General features: G+C 43.7%; 1 protein-coding gene across 2 annotated transcripts in view; it reads left to right on the top strand.

The window, feature by feature from the left end:
- The window catches only part of PEX14 (peroxisomal biogenesis factor 14), a 64,166-nt gene extending 51,436 nt beyond the window's left edge, over positions 1 to 12,730 (top strand). The window contains exons 5-9 of one of the 2 annotated variants that reach the window (XM_085080165.1): positions 4,406 to 4,491; positions 5,096 to 5,198; positions 6,451 to 6,548; positions 9,699 to 9,790; positions 10,910 to 12,730. In XM_085080165.1, coding sequence (XP_084936291.1) covers positions 4,406 to 4,491; positions 5,096 to 5,198; positions 6,451 to 6,548; positions 9,699 to 9,790; positions 10,910 to 11,375 — 845 coding nt within the window. In that variant the 3' untranslated portion in view covers positions 11,376 to 12,730. The other variant, XM_085080164.1, reaches the window with a different exon arrangement.
- Positions 12,731 to 19,396: the final 6,666 nt, after the last annotated feature.

Below are 19,396 nucleotides of genomic sequence, written 5' to 3'. Positions count from 1 at the left end.
GTGTAGACTATGTGGATGTCATTGTATGATTTCTGTGTACAAAATACGCTCTCAAAGAAATTTTAAAGTCCCAACATAATCTGTTTAGACTCAAAATTTACATATATATTTGCATTTTAAAACAAACCTCGCAAAAAGTATCTAAGCTCCATGCAATAAAACCTGAAGTACACACCATTAAAAATCCATCAAAAGAAGCTGTTCAGCTCACATGTGTGTCTGGTAGTTTGAAAATCACTTCACTTACCTGCCAAGTATCAAGAATAGGATTTTGTTGCTGCTCTTAAACAGCTCTATGGCAGATATTGACTGATGTAACACTCCACTTAGAGCTATGTTTATTAGTTTATGGCACAGGTTTGCTATTGCTGGGGACAATACTAGACTTGCTTTCTGTGTTTTAAGCTGTTCTGGTTTGGCAGTTTGAGACAAAAAGCTTTTGTGATGGTAGTGGGCTCAGAACTGGAATATTTCTGGCTGTTGTATTGTGTGTGTTGGTGAGCTCCAGGCCTGAATTCTGCCTCCTGGGCTAATTTCTGTCTGCTGCAGTCCACAGAAAATGCCAGGAAAGCAAAATCCGCTGTCTTGCTGAAGTAGCAGGGCCAGATCCCTCTTGATGTTGTCCATTGCTCGTTCAGCTAACTCTTACCACAACCCAGTACTGGAAGAGTTAAGTTTCCCTTATTTAAGTGTTCCACTAATATGAGTAGAGCAGGGAAGAAGCGTGCAATTCAGCCTGGGAAACACTGTCATCACTGTTAACCCTGGCAGCTTTGTCACTCTTTGGTTGTTTTTCTTTTGGTGTTTTGGGTTTCCTTAAAGCAGCAGTTCCCACTTTCTTCTTGCTAGGTAAGAACCTCAACTAAAATTTGAACATCAGAATGTTCCTAGTGACAGCTTGAAAGAGAATTTTGAAAGTATGATTCTGTAATGCTTGGAAATCAAAGGTGACTAAAAATACCACCAAATAAAAGCCTTCCCGGGGGTTCTAACTGTAAACTGGTGCTGAGCTTTGTGATCTGAACTTAATGTTCTGATGTTTTATTGGAAGTAGCTGTAATTTGTATAAATACTTCCTAATTCTTGAAGAGTTAGCAAGAAAAAAAGCACACTTGTAAGCCTTCAGAGTAGCATAGGTCTTGTATGCTGAATCCCTTCTGCATTTGGTTGAAGAGAAAGTATAAAAACTTTTTTGGGGAAGAGACAATAATTAAATTTCTAGTATTTTAGGTCAATACCATCTCTACTACTTCTCCTTTTGTTCTGGAGGAGTAATTCCTTCCCTCCAGTTTGTACTTTTGCCAAGAGGTGTCAAAACTGCTTAAAAAAAAAAAAAGCTTAAAAAAAGCTTGAATTTGATTAATATAGAGAAACAAGACTTTGCCTGACTGATAATAAAACTGATAAATGACATTTGAATTACTTGTAGCAGTAATTTATTACCTAAAATATCTTTTATTTGACATGCGATTAGTTGCTGGAAGCATCACTCAATCTGACTAGTTTAAACATGCTCTAAAATGAACCCCCAGTAAAAAACCAGGGCTGTCTGCTGTTGGTGTTATGAAATACTCTAATCCAGCAGTGAGGACAAAAATCTGACTTTAAATATTTAAATGATTAATTTATTGGGGTTTTTTTTACCTTTCTAACCCATATAATTACAAGCAAACTCAGGGGAGTTTCTGAGCAAGGTGTGCAAAGCTGCATGCTTATCATCCAGCTATTGTCTGTGTTGTTCCCCATGGTATTTATGGGGGTTTGTGCAGATTTTACACCTGCTTAAAAATCAGCTCCAGTGATTTTTTTCTTGCCATTTGGATCTTCTTTTCCCATCACTGTGTCTTTATTATGTGGGAGCCTGTAGAATTCTTCTGTTTTCTCTTACAAATAAAAATGGTAAATAGAATCCAAACTCCTCTTTTTCCCCCAACACCTTTCCATGGATTCACTGTTTTCTTTTGGAAATCACTTCTTCCAGCATCAGTTTGTATAGTTTTAAATGTGGATACTAGTGACGCTGACCTTAAGTTGGATGCACAAGGCCTAATTAGTTGCTGTTAGGAAAGTTAATTCTTAGGTGAATGGGGATCTTAAAAATAGTGTTTACTCTGGAAATGCAATTTACAGTGACTGCTGTGAAAATTAAATATACTTAGAGAAAACACAGACTTATACCTGGAGAAAATGTCTGTGTGCCTTCCACTTGCATTTTGAAGGTCTCTTTAGTAGAATGGTTTGTTACTTTCCCAGTGCCTAAAGTGGAGAGTAACTAGGCTGTCAGTGCTTTTTTACTTTATCTGAATTTTATTTGTTTTATAAGTGGAGAAATTGAGGATAAGCAAAGCAGTCAGTGTGAGCACAGAGCTTAAAACTGAGAAACTCCTAAGCCTCTCTTCATGCTTTAGATTAGAGAATTACAGAGAAAAAGAAAGGTTGAGTGTGGATTTTAGGCAGAGCTGTGACATTCTTCATAACATTGTAGAGTTGCTGTGGGTCAGTGCAGAGCCTTTACTGTGTCCCTCACTTGCGCACTTCTTCTCTCCACCCCCTCACTTTTTTTTTGTCACAAGACAGATTTCACACATCTCTAAAATGAGTAAAATGGCATTTCAGCTTCTTGTCTTTATAGACTCTCTGAACTTTCGGAAAGATCATTCTGGTCCCTTTTCATTAATAATGAAAACCAGGGGGCAATAAAATGTTCTTAGCTCAAGCATTACAGGAATGACGGGAGAGATGAGCGAGGTGAAAGGGCAAAGCAGATGGATTCCTACAGGTGTGTCTCCTTTCTGCTCAGAGGTCACTGGAGCTGGGAGGCAGTTTGGGACAGCCCATCAAGGACAGCCGTGGACAGATCCACAGACCCCTGCAATAATTAACCCTGTACAACAGGCAGCTTAGCCTGGAACAAATTGTGTTGTCACAGAAGGATATTTTTAGTCAGAAGTTCAGGGCAGAGAACTGGACAACCAAGAGACTTCAGCTACCAGAAGTGACAGTGGGAGCACAGCACAGAGGGGAAAGTGGAATGGATGGGGTTTGCAGCAAGATTAGCCAGAGAACATTTTAAATCCTGGCATGTACACAGCCAGTTACTGCAGCTTAGCTGACGTGTGTTAACTCATTAAGTTAAAAAGTTATGATAATTTGATCGTGTGCCTAAGCTCGAAACTGCAACTGCAGTAACCCAAAATACTCCTGGTGACACTATTCACCAGATCTGACAGAGATGCCTTAATTTGTTCAGATTTCTAGCCAGAGGATAATTTCAGGAGCTGTGTCCTAAAATGTAGCAGGAAGCTCTGCATGCCAGTATTTGGGAGTCAGTGCCTGTCTTTGGACCCTGAAAGCTGGGATTAGGGGTAACTTTTGGAATGAATGCCTGTAGAAGAATTCAGTAACAAGGAAAATGGCAAAAGGTGAACGAAGCAGAAAGACCAACGCCCACCCATTTCAGCTAGCTAAGCCTCCTTTTGAAAGCCCAGATTGAGACTTTGGAGAACATAATGCATTTATGGGACATAATAGTCACATGTAGATTTGGAGACCACACCAGTCTCCCATCGCGTCAGTTCTGCCCACATCCTGCCATTGAACTTTAGGCAAGATCATTCTGCATCCTCTTCATTATTAAAGAAAACCGGGGGCAGTACAAGGTTCGTTCAGGGAACTGCGAGGGAGGTGACAGGATAAGGCTGGTGGAAAACTACAGGTATCTTCTGATTCTGCTTGAAGGAGCAGAGCATACCATGTCTTTGCTTTTCTCTGTGGAGTCTCTAAGCTTCTGTGCAGAATTGTGTGTTAAATATCTCAAGCTTTTATCTGCTTCTTTACCTCTCTCTGTAGGTATTTAATTGCATATTTTCTCTCTGCTCTTTATGTGTGCTTTGGTCCCTATTTGTAATATAAGCTTGAAAGACACTGGATCCTTCCTCATTGATATGGTCCATAATTGCTGACACAGTTTTCATAAACCCATTTATTACCCTGATAGGTTTCTCTTCTTTCTTAAAACACTCTCTTCTTTCTTTTCTCCTGCAGTCTTCTGGGTCTGGCTCTGTCCCCATTCGCAAAAATTACAGCGGGGAACAATAGGTATTCAGGTAAAGAGTTAACCTTAGTTAGTACCAGCCACAGAGATAGTTACCTAAGTTTAGAGTGCCTTCTGCAAGGAAAGAGTAGAGCAGAACAGCTTGATGGAACCTTTTTAATTGCTGCTGTGATTTCTCTCCCTGTCACACTACAAGGCAAGTGTCAATGGCTAGATGTTTAAGTGTCCTCGACCAGGGGCCTGCCTGCATGCTGTGTGTTATTTATTGCTCTTTTCTCTGATAAAATGGGTGTAAAAAAATGTTGTCACCTGCAGTTCTGACTATGATTATTTCTTGATTCTGGCCTTTAGGTCCCCCTGGCTCCAGATGGCGAGATTATGGGGCTTTGGCCATCATAATGACAGGAATTGCCTTTGGATTCCACCAGCTCTACAAGGTAACTCTCTGTACTCTGAGAGAAACATGTTATGCTGCTTGTGTCCAAATGATCATGTTGGTTCCAAGCTGGTGAAGGATCTCTGTTCTCACTGGCTCTGCCATTGGTATATTTGAGAAATGTAAACACTTAACATGAAAATGCAGAGTCAAAAAGTGGCAAGCAAAACTAGTTTTTATCTGTGAATCTCAAACTTCTAGAAACAAGGTAGTTTCCATTGTGTATGCTCTTACTGAAGTACATATTCAGTTCCTAGGACGAGGCTGTAGAAGATTCCATGGTAGCTAGAGGAGAGTTGTGACCTGTTAGATCAAGTCCACCCTCTGCAAGGGCTGAATGAGGCTGATTTCATGTCTGCGTCCAGACTTAGGAACTGGTTTTCAGCACCCGACAAATGTAACCACAAAACTCCTCTTCTGCAACTTCTTTTAACATCTACTACAAAGGGAATTTCTTTTCTCAGCCAGATGTGTGGATAAATGATCACTGGCTCTGTGATAAAGGCTGAGATTCGGGGGGGTGGGATTTGAGGATGTTGCTGGTAGATTAGAAATAGCGCTTTGCATATCCCTATTTCCTGAAAAAGTTTCTGTACTCCATGCAGAAATACCTGGTCCCTCTCATCATGGGAGGCAAAGAAGACAGGAAACAACTTCAGAGGATTGAGTCAAACATTTCTGAGATGAGTGGCAGTGTGACACAGACAGGTAAAGATTAATGACTCCATCAATTCACCCCTCAAAGATTTTCTCCCTGTATCCTGCATTCTGCCAAGACCCCCACCCTTTTCTTTCCCTCCATCTCCACTTTATGTGGTGACTTCATTTATCTGCTCTGAGAATCTGTTCACATTTGCAAATGAAGCCGCCGTCATTTCGGTTTAATTTGAAATTGCTTGTTTACTGTCGGCACGGCCTCAATTAATTATGTTTTTACGGAAAGGCTCCCAACCTCAGAATATTAATAAGGGGAATAAAATGACAGCCTTTCGGAGGGCTGTAAAGTTCATTTTTAATTTCTGCTTCTCTGATGTTTTCAGGGGCTTTTTTTTTTTGGTGGTTTCTCCCCACCTTCCATCTGAAAATCCGAGGAAGGGTCAGGAGAGTCTGTAATTACTGTGCCTCTCTGACCTTAGCCACCTTCTCTGTTACTGACTCTATAGGGTGTCTGTTCATTACCTGATGCCCTAATGATGGTCTGGATTAGCTGTTACCTGTCACACCAATAGAGTTTTTAATTTTATATATTTTATCAGCTTGTTTACTGCCTGGAAGCTTTGCATAAAGTACCACTGTAGAAAAAGTTGTGAAGTTGGAGTCCAGCAGAAGTTCTTCTGTGTTTGCTAGGATGCAGGAAGAGAATAGAGGGTGCTCTCTTGAGATAAAAGGGGAAAACTGCGAAGTATATTTGGTTGGGATGAAGAAAACCATGATTTTCAGCAGTAAGTTTGTTAAAGATATCGAAGGAGCTGGTGGGTTGAGAATGGGAGGATGCTAATTACACTTTTCATTGAAGGGTGACAGGAAAAGCATCTTTCATGTCTCATGATACCCTAAGGTCAATCCTGAGAGCAGCCTCTTCCCAGATTGGAGCTGGCCCCAGTGTTTGCCTGCAAGAGCCCCGAGATAGATAAATGATACAAACATTGTGTAAGATCAGGGAGATGTACAAATCATAAACCAATATAATTAAAAGGGAGAGGTTTTGGACGGATATACTGTGGGCTATAGACATCTATACAATGGAAAGATAAACTAGAAATACTGGAGGTTAGATGCAGCACAGGTAGATTACCCATAGTGCAAATAAATCATATGGATTAAAGTGAGCAGGCGGGCATAGATAAATTAAATGTAGTAGGAATAGAGGCATCTTTGTAGCTAGACAGCGGGACAGGCGTGTGTGAGAGTTTATTTGTGCATGTATCTCTGTTTAATTCTCCTGCTTTTTCCCTCACAGTGACTCAGTTACAGACAACCTTAGCAGCTGTCCAGGAGCTGTTAATCCAGCAGCAACAGAAAATCCAGGAGCTCACCCAAGAACTAGCTGCTTCTAAGGTACCAACTTCCAACTCTTCAGCTTTAGAGCATAATCAGTTTTGGAACATGCATGGCTTTTTCTGTGGGCACAAGGAAAGCACCTATTGAGTTCACAACCAATGGATGTCAGCTCTGCCATATCCCCAGCCAGTTTTTTCTCTGCATCTGACTTTTTCGTGGGTGGTGCAGATAGAGCACTGGATATGAGTTGAGTACTCGCTGAAATACATCTGATTTTAGACAGGGCTTTACTGTGTAGTTTTGGATGCAACTTGTGTATCTGAGGCTTCAGACCTGTTCTCAGCTCTGTATCTTCTGTGTTGCATTTGAGATGAAATAACTGTGGAGTTAGTCCACTGACCAAAAGAGGCAAAGACCAGTTGTCAGAGGATTTCTTTTTTTGTGTAATATATAATTCTACATGTTTATATTCCTCTGTACATCCTGTTCAGCCGAGCTTGCACTTGAAGGACTGTATTTAAATCACTTGCTCAGATCCAGGTAATGGCCAAATATTCTTGCTATTTGGGTTCATTTCAATGATTTTAGTTAGCTGAGTGTAACAGGTGGCTCCCATTACAGCCCTGTTAGTGACAGACAGTGACCCACTCCCCTTGACTCTTGACTTGACCTTGGCAATAAGACCATCAATTCTGACTAGTTTGTGTTGTGACATGTGTAAATAAAGTAACCACTTCTAACCGAAATTGATTTTCTTTCTGGCAATGAGAATTAGTGCTTTACTCCAAAGTACTTTGCAGCCACTGGCCCAAGCATTTAATCAGCCAGTAAATGTTGACATGTGAGGTGGAGTGAATATGAGCCGGTAACATGGAGATGAGGTCTTCCTTTGACTCACAAACTTGGCCAAGATTTTTCACAGTTATCTTGTGGTGTTCTCTGTACAGGGAGATGTTCCTATGAAATCCTTTAGGCTATGCTTACAGCCCTTTACCTGTAGCAGGAAAAGTTGTCTTCCCCCCTTACCACACTTGAATACCCATGCAGACCCTTTGATGGTGTGTAACTGGTGGGCCACAGCTGACTGTGCTGTGCACACTGTACAGGAGGAATCCCTCAGTGGCACAGCTGTAAACCCAACCATGAAAGGCAGTTTATGGTCACAACACTCTGCTTCAATTTTCCTTGGGAACTGTGGCCTGACAGTGGCCTGGAGCCAGTCCGGAAATTGGAAAACTGTTTTCAGGTCTTAAGTGTTAAGATTAAGAACACATGTTGAGCTTTAAGAAGGAAAAAGGCCATAAGCCTTGGTGCTTTAGAGAGTCTTGAAGTTTTTCTTCCCCCCTCTCTACCCCCTGCACTGAAATGGTAGCACACGTTGTTATGATATCTAAACCTCATGTGTACAAAGAAAAACTTGGGCTACCCCACAAACCAAAGAATAAAAGCTGTGTTTTCTCAGCTGTAATGTAAGTTTTTATATCTGCTTTTCAAACTCCTACTGGCATGCTGTAAAAAATTAAAAAGAGGGACTTTAAGTAATTAAAAAACATACATAAAAATTCAAGGCTTGAATTTTCTACAACTGTTTTTAAAGAGACCGGCTAAAAAGCCCCAGATGTCAGATTTTATTTCTAAATCCTAGGCATCTGGCACCATATGTGTTTTGGAAATTTGAGTCCTTTGCAGGCCAGTGAGTGGAAATCACTCCCTTGTTAATGTGTTGCTGTAGTTTTCAAGGTCTTGGAAAGCCAGAACAGTGGCTCCTGGGTACTTGCTGTCTGAGGGCTGGGAGTGTGAATCCCAAGGGAACGCATCTGTGTATAACACAACTGCTGCAGCCTGAGCCTCTCCCAGCTCTTTGGGTTTGAAGCCCAGAAGTTGCTGTGAGCTGTGCTGGCTGTGAAGGTGTTCAGGGTTACTCAGCAGTAGCTGAAGTCTCTTTAAGAGAAAGTAGGAACAACCAGTTCTGGCTACATCTAATGGGAACTGCTGAGGAGGAGGAGTTTTGTGTTATTCCAATCCTGGCTTCCTTTTGTGGGGAATTTATTAGAACTTTCTCTGCAGTGATACTCACAAATGTGTTCGTTCTTAATGGCTTCTAGCAGAAATTATTGTGGGTAGTGCCAGGCATGAGTATTCTTTGGTGCCATGGCTACAGGAATTACTGGAGCAAAAGTCCATGATCTGTCTTTAGAAAGTCCCTCCCATTTCTCAAGTTCCTGAAAGGGTTAAGAGTGCCAGAAGTGTTGTCTGCATCATGTTATCCTCAGTTACTTACTCTAACTTCTGCCTGATACCCCATGGCAATTCTGATGCAATTCTGACAGCAGCTGTACCAGGCTTCCATGAGATACTTACCATCTTTCCCCACAAAACTGCATTCATTGCCTTGAAATATCCAAGAGACAGTGCCTAGTCCAGCTGCTTCTGAAGATATGACCTAATAACTCAAGCATAGCTCTAATTCTTCAGATCAAGTAGAGAACATTTTTGCAGCTTTCAAGCATTTATTTATCAGCCCACCACTAAACACCACAGACTGCAGATAATTGATTCTTTCTTTCATGATTTAGGAGAAATGAGCAAATGGTTTTAAAATAGTTGTTAATATATAATATTTGAATCTGTTGCCTCAACTATGTTTAGTCACAGGAACAAGTAAAGGACCTGATTCAGTTCAACTCCCACTGCTGTTCAGGATCCTAGTTCTAGTTCTTTAGAAATCATTCACTAGGTCAGTGCCAAATGATTTGGTTTATCTCTCTGTGTAATGTTCTCAGTCTGATGTTGGTGGAAAACATCCAATGTGGGCCCAGCTTTGCCTGAATTCTCACAAGTGCTGGCCTCCTGAAAGAAGAAATGTCCCCTTGAGATGCTTTAGCAATGGTTGTGCATGGGAGGCAAGATTGGAGACAAGATTAATTAGTTGCCCATACACAAAGCGAATATTGAATAGTCTTGGAACCTTGAGACAATTATTATTTCTGGTCATCATGGGGATCTGTTTAAGTACTTCTTTATTGTGGAAGTTGTTTTGCTCAGATCTGAGAGATTTTAAATAATAGAGCTTATGTATGATAATTATCCAAAGGATTCAAGATTCCCAGATAGGAGCAGGAGGAGAGTAACATAGGAAAAAGCAGCATTGGTGAACCATCTTCCAGTTCAGATGTTGATCTTTATGTCTTATTTTTCATGTTCTAGGCCACAACTTCCACCAACTGGATTCTGGAGTCGCAGAATATTAATGAATTGAAATCTGAGATCTACTCTTTAAAAGGACTTCTCCTGAACCGGTATGCATGGAATATGTGAGCAGACTGTTGTGGGGAAAGGGCTGCTTTCTGGGATTCCCTCAATCAGGAAGAGGAAAGGCATTTCCAACAGGAACTACCTCTACATCCTGTTATTGCTATTTTAGTAATACCATTTTGCACTCCACTATCGCTTTCTATTTGTAGGTCTCAAAATGCTTTTCAAACATGCCTTGAATGCCAGAGTGCTCGTCTGTGCCACTTGCCAGCTCCCCTGAGGGACAGGAGGACCCCCTGGCACACAGCCTTTTCCGGCCTTGATCTGACACCTCTTCATACTCCCACTTTTCACATACATTGGAAAGGATGCATGGGGAATACTAGATCAGACATGCTTTTGTGCTTTGCCCTTATGATGGATGACTCTCTGAGGGCACCAGTGCTTCCCTTGCACTTATGTTTGTCCTGTTTGGCCCTAGGATTCTCCTATTTTTACTGGGCAATAGCCTGCTACTATCATATCCTTAAAATCCACCTGGAAAGAAATCAGAGCCAGCTTTCCAGCTGGTGCAAGCTGGTATGACTCCATTCAAGTCAGAGGAGCTGAACCAGTTTGTGGCAGCCAGGGCTTAGCCCAAACATGTAAAGTACATGCTGGGACTGGGAGAAAGGCTCTGGATTGCAATGAGCCAGAATGCAATAATGGTGTATCACAGTGAGGTGAGAGCCAGGTGGTGAAATTCCTTGGCTCAGGCACCTGGTGTTTCTGACTTCTTGCTCCGGTGCAAATTTTCTTTACCAATTAATTAGTGATTGTCTTGTAAAGGGACACCCATGTCTTTTCACAGGCAGCATTCCTGAGTGTTAGCTTACTCTGTGAAATTGGCCAAATCAGATCATTTTAATGCTTCAGACTGCACAGCTGGGATATTTTCCTCCTGTACGGACTCAATTGCTGGGTGCTTGTAAAGCACTTTGAGAATCTCTCTGGAGAAGTGAAGTGGCCTTGGTTTTGCTCATTTATGGCAAAGAGACTTGCAGTTTCTGTCTTGCTTTACATGACTTCCTTAGCACAAATACCATTCTCTCTAATGATAATGCCTCAGTATTTATAATAAAAGCCCCTTTCTTTCCTTTTCTTCTCCTCTTCCCCTCCCCAAGGAGGCAGTTCCCTCCCTCCCCTTCAGCTCCTAAGATCCCATCATGGCAGATCCCAGTGAAGCCAAGCTCACCCTCCAACCCTGTTGTTGCCAACCACAACAGCAGCAGTGACATCTCACCAGTCAGCAACGAGTCGACCACCTCATCCCCAGTGAAGGAGAACCACAGCCCCGAGGGCTCCAAGGTCAGCTGCCACCTGCTCAGCACAGAGGAGGCCACCAAGGCTGTCATCGATGTCACCAGCCAAGTACGGATGGAAGTTCAGGGTGAGGAGGAGAAAAGGGAACCCAAAAGGAATGATGAGGAGGAAGAGGACGATGAGGATGATGATGTTAGCCATGTGGATGAGGAGGAATGTCTGGGTGTCCAGACTGAGGACCGGCGAGGAGGGGATGGTCAGATTAATGAGCAAGTGGAAAAGCTACGAAGACCTGAGGGGGCCAGCAATGAAAATGAGATTGACTAAGACACCCTGGCTGCTGCTGCTGCTGCTGCTGCTGCTGTACATCTTCCCCAGCCTCCTGCACTGTCCCCAGTGCCTCTCCCATTTTGTGGAGAGAAAAGCTACCATTCCCTCCAGTGATTCTCCCTTGACTGACCTTGCGCAGGGTCATGATTGCCCGGTGAACAACATGATTGCCCTGTTTCACCTCAGGGCCTGGCAGTCTTGCAGTGGCTTCTTCTCCCCTCCCAGCCCTTCTTCCCATGAGCTGGGGTCACTGATAGGCTGGGAGAGTCCGATGGCCTTACCATGCACCACAGCTACAGGATACACCCTCTTACAGAAACAGTCAGCCTCTTGCTGCATCCTAGAGCCCTTCTATCCGATTTCAGAAACCAGTCTGTCCTGAGCTCCTTAATTTCACAAGCCTTTAATCCCACATAAGGCCCAAACCAGTTCTCTGTTTCCCAAGAAATAACGCTCTCTTTTATTTCTCAAACTACTTGATATTCTGTTGCCAAAAAATAAAAAAAAGAACATTTTAACCTCAAATTCCTCACCAGATCTCAGTCTTGGCTCTTCCAAATCTTATGCCAAGCCTCAAATTCCTGAAACTACCTAGCATGTAGAAACACTAAATTTCTGTGGGGTCCAAAGAACACTATTTCCCCCCCACATACTTAACATTCATCAGAGTGGCCTCTTGGTAGGGACCAAGTCCAGGTGTCATGGCCATCGTAAAATCCATTAGAACAGGTGGCTTTGTTGATGATTGCTCCCCAGTAAGAGGCTTTAGAAGAAGTTGACTCCACTCATCCCAGTTACTACCCTTCCTCCTCCAAAGACAAGGAGCTCACATCAGTTTTTGACATATTTTATTTATAGCTGCCCTGAATGAGGTGAAATCAGATGCTTAAATAGTTGGTTAATTCTGAATATTTGCAATGGTTTTTAGCCTTTTTCCCCCCTAAATGAGAAGAAAAATAATCTAAATGGTTAGCTGAAACTGTACTTCTCCAGTGACAGGCACCTTCTTCAGCAAAGCAGTCTCTATAGCAGGGAGAACAGCTCCAGCTCTGAGGTTTAACCACTGGCCCTTCTTGCCCAATCCAGCCTTTTTTTGCCCCATTGGGGCCATACACAAATTAAACCAGTGAATTTTGAAACCTCTCATTTGCAGCATTGTGTTCGCAGCTGGTGAAATGGTGGTGTCCAATGATATTCACTGCATCAGAGCATCTTAGCAGAGCAATTCTTGTAACAACTGAGTCTCACTGTCCTCACCAAGCAAGTGCGCTCATCTGTGTGATCATGTATAGATTTCAAATATAAAATATGATTGTATATAATTGTAATAAATATGAGTTACCACTATTTAACTCCAGGCCATTACTGGATTACTGTGGCTCTTATTTTGGGGAGAAATATGCATGTAGGGTGGTCAGGGGAGGGGAAAGGGATAGTTACAGAAATCTGGTCCTTTTAAAATGTTTTCCAAAGGACATTTGTAGTTGGTTTTCTGACTGCTCCTGTCCTAGGCGCTGTCAGCAGGAGGCAGTGGTGTAAGTGCAGTGTAAGGTACACTACAGATAGCTCCAGCAGTGTGGTAACGCTGCATTGTCTCCGATGGTGTGGGGGTTGGGATGATGTATTCCTGGGTAGTGCAGTGCAGCTATTCGGTGCCTCTGCTCCCAACAGGAGGCTCTGCAGGGTGTGGAATGCTCCATCCTGCTCCATCCACCCCGTCAGCAGGAGGTGCTGAAGGGAGCATGTGAGGTATCCCATGGCCCTCAGTCTTATCTCCAGGAGGGAATGCTGTGCTGGATCCCATGACTGGTCTAACCCTGCCATCCCAGTCCAGAAGCTGCTGAAGGAGATGGTGTGCAGCAAGTAAATTTTAGCTACTACAGTTCCATCATTGTTCAGCAGAAGGATTTGGCTCCCTTTTGAAAAATGAGGGATTTACTTGATTCCCAAGTATTTGGGAGTGTGGTACACAGTGACATTTTTCTGCTCAAGGGGAGTGAAAGGGACCTTCATATTACTGTATTTAGACCTGCTGCTGAATGTGATGATTTCTCATGCCTTAAATGGATGAATATCTTCCCCAGGAGAGAGTGAGTGTGTGTGTCTCTCTCTCCCTCTCAGTCTCTCTCTCCACTGTTCAACGTTCACAAAGAACATCACGTTTAGCTAAAACAGGGCAAATTTGAAAGTATTTAAAAGGAAAGGCTTTTCGTAAGAGATGGCACTTTTAATTTCTCCAAGCCAAGAATCCTTGTGAAAAGAAAACAACGCAGGCTTGTGATGAAAAAGTATTGTCCCGCCTGTGTACATTTTATATACGTAGAAGGTTTCGAAAAGAGAGAGTGCCTGCACAACAGCAGTTGGTGAAATGTGGAAAATATGTTGCTGAGGTATGTGCCTTGCAGAGTGACTTACAAGATTTACAGTAGAGGCATCCCTGTAGGTTCATTTTCCCCCCCTTTTCCTCCATGTTGCCCATGTTCAATTAATTTACCTCAGGATTTCTGGTGCAGAGCAAAAGGCAGTCTTCTTTAACTGCACTTTCTTGTCCCTTAGTTTTTCCTTCTTACTACCTTTACCAGTTCTATAGTTTTCCTATATATTATGCCAATTCTAAAGTTTTTCCTTTCTCCAAACTGATGAATCCCAGAAAACTCCATTAAGGCCATTGTTGCTCAGAACATGTAACTCTGTGCCTCTGGCTGTTGGTGGGGTGTTTGTGTATTTTGTTGAAGGGATCCAACCCAGCAGCAGAGAATTTGGGAGAAGCCAGACCTTCTAACCAGCAGATACTGTCATGAAACACAAGTTTTATTCCTCTGTCTTGTGTTCCTTCTCTTTCCAGCATAGCAGCAGTTGCAGGAAGAGCATTTTGGTCCTTGTAGCCTGGCTACTAACTTGGAATTTTGTTCTTTCTCTTTTTTCTAGAAACAAACTTACTAGCTCAACTGCTTTGTGAAATGCTTACCCCACTGGTCTGTTGGCACTGACAGTGGCATTCTGTTAACTGAAAGATGACCAGGTAGATAACCTTTTATCTGCTGAATGAGACAGGGGTGCTGGGAGGTGAAACAAGGGAAATAATTTACCTAAGGGTACAGGAGCTTTCTTCGTTTTCCCTTTTATTCTCTTATCCCCAAACTATGCTGCTTCCTCAGAAGTCAGCCTTGATAAACACCTCTGGAGCTGTGGCCATGTATTATGCTGGTGAAAGGGTGACTCTTACCACTGCTTACGCTCTTAAAAAGGAAATTAAAAAATGGAAATGTACTTAGGGTGAGTTCTGGGGTATCAGGGAACAGGGAAGATGGAGATCAGGGCCTGACTCTTCCACTTGGTGTGCAGTACAAGCTGCACACTTTTAGATTGAGGGGTTGGCATGTCTGTCCCAGATCAGGGAAAAAAACAATCCCATCCCCAAAAAGGAGCAAACACTAACCTAATAAAGGCACCAGCTGGACGAAGGGAAAACCAGCTCTTCGGGGAAAAAAAAAAAAAACAACAAAAAACCAACCTCCTTTCTTTAGAAAAATAATATATTTCATCCAAATAAGGTAAAAATATTTGAAATGGGGCAGAAGTGAGCACTAGGCAGCATCTGTCAGGCCCTTTCTGAAAAGGGGAAGATTATTAAAACTCAATTACAATTTATTTCTGTAAAGTGTCTTTCAGGCTAAAAATCTCCCTAAATGCTTTGCAAAGACTACTCAGGGATTACTTACAGTATGGAGCATCCTAGAAGAGCACCCTGTTTTCCCACCAAGCCCTCCTTTTCTGCATCTGCTGAAGGAATTCGTCCTTCAAGATTTTGTTTCTTCTATGTTTGTGCAAATAATGACAGATGTTTTATGATGCTGGCTGCAAGAACAGCCTGGAGAGGAAGAGGGGGGTAACACTATTTTTTTTCTGGTTTAGGTAAAATACTTGCTTTTCTTTAGGACTTTGTCTCCTGTGTGTGAAGGTGATGGGCTGGGTAGGGCTGATTCAGAGGATCGAGAAGTAAAAATGGCTTATTTGTTGCCTATTTTTCTTTCTGTGTCTGTCACTTTTCCAGGCTGCTTGTCTATGTCTAGGTCCCTTTGCTTGGCAAGGCTGTTCTGTGCAGATTCCTCATTGATTTTTCACCTTCCATCATGTCTGTCCCCTCATGGTCTTTCCTTTTTGACATTTCACAGACTGCTTCCAACTTTATCCCTCTGCTCCTATAGCTACTACTGAAGTTTCGTGTGTGTGCAGCTAGAGTAACGCCTGTCTAAAATGAATTCCTTTAACTGATTTCATTAAACCAGAGCAAATTCTGGGGTGGATATTTTCCATCTCTTTGAGCAGATTTGCTTTACTTAAGCAGTTTCAACTATGCACATGCACAAAGGACTGAATGCTAAATGCTGTGGCTTTCCTGTGTAGATGAACAGCAGGTCCCATCTTTGTCTGCCTGTTTGCCTGCTCACCTGCCTGCTTTTTTGCAGTAATAGCAACACTTCCGTGGTGCAGCAGCAGGTTTTGGGTGTGAGATGGAGCTTGGGGCTCCGTCTTTCTTCACTGGCTCTTCTGTTTGCCAGAACAAGCCTGGTGCAGCTTGGAATTCGAATATCCCACTACTGCATCTGTCTCTTGCCTCCTTTTTACCCCCAGCCTAAAAACTGCAGGCAGAACTTGCTAGTCTGTATAAAATAGTGGGAAAACATGGAAGTGTGGTGGATGGTCCTGGCAGTGGGTGTTCCCTTTTGCTGCACAGAGGGGATGTGGAGAGGCTGCAGCCCTGCCAGCCCTGGGGGAACCCTCTGCACAGAGCTGTGGGAGCTGTCTGGGCACAGTAGGGAGATTCGGTGCCTCCAGCCACAGGCCAGAGCTGGAGCCCTGCTGTCTTGTGGGCACAACTGGCTCTTCCCAAGACATGACTTGCAGAGGTAGCGCCTGGCCACTGAATGAAAGCACTTGCTTCCCTCCAAGGGCTCTCTGGCTCTGGCCACAGACCAAGTGTCTCAGTTGTGTCCTTAGCATGTCAGTGCAGAGCTCTGGTGTTTAGGCAGAGCTTGGCTGTGTCCTGGGATCCCAGGAGGGTCTGTGGGGCTGCCAGTAACAGCAGGGGCTTGGGGCAGGGGCTGCTGGTCACACACTGCCCTGTGGCAAGGAAGGGAAGGGGGCAGGGAACAGCTCTGTCTGCCTGTCAGATAAATCTTCAGCTGTTTACTTAAACCCTCAGTGTTTCTTCATTTGTTTGTTTAAGAATTTCCCTGCCAAAAAAGAGCAAAAGGAAGACGGGAAGCTGCTTCCATTGGCAACCCTTCCTCAGCTAGGATGGGCCTGGGGCACTTCATGGGTAAGAGCAGGAGTGGGGCCAGGGCACTGTGGCTTGCCCTGGAAGATGAAGGGACCTGCTCCAGGATGGACCATGTTCCCATCTTCTGAGCAATGCCTGAGCAATACCTTCTGAGGGAAGGTGTGTCTGAGGGACTCCAGTGAGCCCACTTCTTCCCCAGGACTTGCATGAAGAACTTGTCATCCCTTCCATCCCTTCCATACTGTACTATAGGTACAAATGCTCAGTGTCTTTTTTTCCCTCTTCACCCTCACCCTTTTGGTAGGAACTGTTGCCTCCAGGGGTGGGTTTTGTCAGCTTTCAGGTACTGACGGAATTTGTTCAAGACAGTGAAGACCCAAAAAGCAAAGGCTGGAGCCTGAATATTGGATTTCCATGTGACAATGTCTGCCACAGAAGACTCAAAAGCATCTCCCTAACCCTACTCTTTATAGATACCCTTAAAATATACCAGGTATAGTAAATATCACACATGCCATCCCTTCCTTTAGTGTGTGCTTTCACCAAAACTGGCCTCTTTTCTTGTCCCAGTATTCAGCAAACCTGTGTGTTCTGCTGTAGCTGTGCCTGTGCAAGTCTGGTGCATAGATACACTCACACATGCTCTCCTCTTTCCAAGTTCTGCCTTGATTTTTAAAGAAAGACAGAAATTACTTCCTAGTGCACCTGAAATTCCATAGACATTCCCAACACCCGGAATGCTTTTTTGTTCAGAATAGGTAGAAGCTGCTCATTGACTTCCAGAGAAGTCTTTAAAGTTCATGTTCCTCTTGAAGATGATGTGAAGTTTTATTGTCATGTTTGAAAACTTCAGTCTTCTATGCAGAGTGTGTGCAAATTGGGGGAAAGAGAGTGCTTTGGTTATAGCTTCTGTTAGCTTTCCCCAGAGCTGCTTATTTAAAGGACTTCCCATGGCCTTCAAAAAAGGCACCTGAAAGTTTGTAAATACTAAACTCTGCTGCAACTCAAGCAGTTGATGCAGTCTGTATGTAGTGTGGAGCAGGATTGTCAGTTCAGAACCTTTTTTCTTGGAAAGGGCCTGTGAAGAACTGTGAAAGAAATTTCAGAGGTCAAGAGAAGGTTTTAGCTTTAAAGATGTGCTCCCCACCCTCTTGTTCTTTTGTGTCATAGTTCTTCTCTCTTGCTTTGTGTTATTATACCCAATGCCCTGTGAAAATACTTTTCCCATGAACTTTTTCAGGACACTTACTATCTATTGGCCAGTTGTTACCTGTTAGTGGCTGGTTTCACTTTTAGGTGCAATACCTGAGCAACATGGACAGGACCAACAGCTAGTTCAGTCCATTTTTTCACCATTGTTTAACAGACCTATTTCCCTGGTAAGTCTCCAGATCTTTCTGAATGTCATGATGCCATAGGAAGCCAGTGCTGCTGGTCCTGCAAGCTGTAAGTTATGCCCAGTGTGTGTTGTGTGTCATAACAGCTGCTTTCCTGGGACATGTTTTTGTGAGTCCTGCACTCACAAAAAAGGCTATTACAGGGATACACTTGAGGTATCGAGGTACAATAGCAGCAGCAACTGCCCAGTTGTTGTCTTGACATTAGAACAAGTGACCTTGCCTGGTGTCTGCTGCTTCCCAGGGCTCACCAAGTGCAGGGGCTGTGGGTGAAGACTGCACTGTCACCACCTGCAAGGGCATGGAACAAATGCAATAGTGAGACTTTGATTTGTTCAACTTGCAGCTTCTCCCACAACTTAAGTCATTCTTTGATGAAGTCCAGTCAGAGTTCCACCGAGAGCAGGCAAGTTCCAGCAAAAGCTTTCAAGCAAAGAATTGTGCTGTTCATGTCCCCTGTCTCCACCTGGAAACACAGCCATTTAAATATTCCACGTGGTGTGGGCAGAGCTCCAGTGAGAACAAACCTCTGGGCTCCAAGGTTGGATTAGCAGCATATTCAGATAATGACATCTGAAAACAGGATGGCTGGGAGCTGCAGCAGAGCAACGACGGGGCTTTGAAAGAGAGGAGTCTAATCCTCTCTGCTAATAAGGAGGCAGCTGCTGCCAATGCATCAGGCTTGGCAGGCACTGCTTTGCTGCTCCTGGGTTCCCTAACGATGGCAGATAGGCACAAAGACACAGCTGCTTCAACGTGGTTGGCGAAGAGCCACACAGGAAGGGCATTCTCTGGGTAAAACAAGAACTTTTGACACTTCCTGGCCCCACATGCCCAACTGCACTTTGGCAGGAGAGGCACCATGCAGTGCTTCACGTCAGCCCAGTGCTGAGTGGGAATGAATGCACAGAGATGCAAATGCCTGCTGCTGGTGCAGAACAAGTTGCACTTCCAGGGCACTGCAGCCCAGCCAGGAGGTCAGCTGGATCTGTGCTATCTGTGGGCAGTGCTGGGGCCTCCCTGGGGACAGAACAACTTTGAGAAGGGTGGAGGGCGTGAGGGTCCCCCAGCAGGAAAAAGCTACAGAGCAGCCAAGTAGGAATGCTGGCTCTTGGATATTTGATGCCTGGCATGCAGCTATGTGTTCCTGCTAAGTTCTGTCAAAAGTATGTGCCTTTCACTGAAATGTGGGGACGAGCAGATCTTCTACCCCTCACCCCTCCCATGCAGACAGGACGCTTCGTTCTTGCTCATCTCTCTGGTTTGAGTGACAGTCAACATGTGCTGATTTGCAGTTTGAATGTCACCGTAAGGCTTCAGGTGAGTTACAGCAAGGA

The sequence above is a fragment of the Lichenostomus cassidix genome, chromosome 21, assembly GCF_008360975.1.
Source record: "Lichenostomus cassidix isolate B80296 chromosome 21, HeHo_3.0, whole genome shotgun sequence".
NCBI lineage: Eukaryota > Metazoa > Chordata > Aves > Passeriformes > Meliphagidae > Lichenostomus > Lichenostomus cassidix.
The sequence above is the reverse complement of the archived record's forward strand: the minus strand, read 5'-3'. Positions and strand labels throughout refer to the sequence as shown.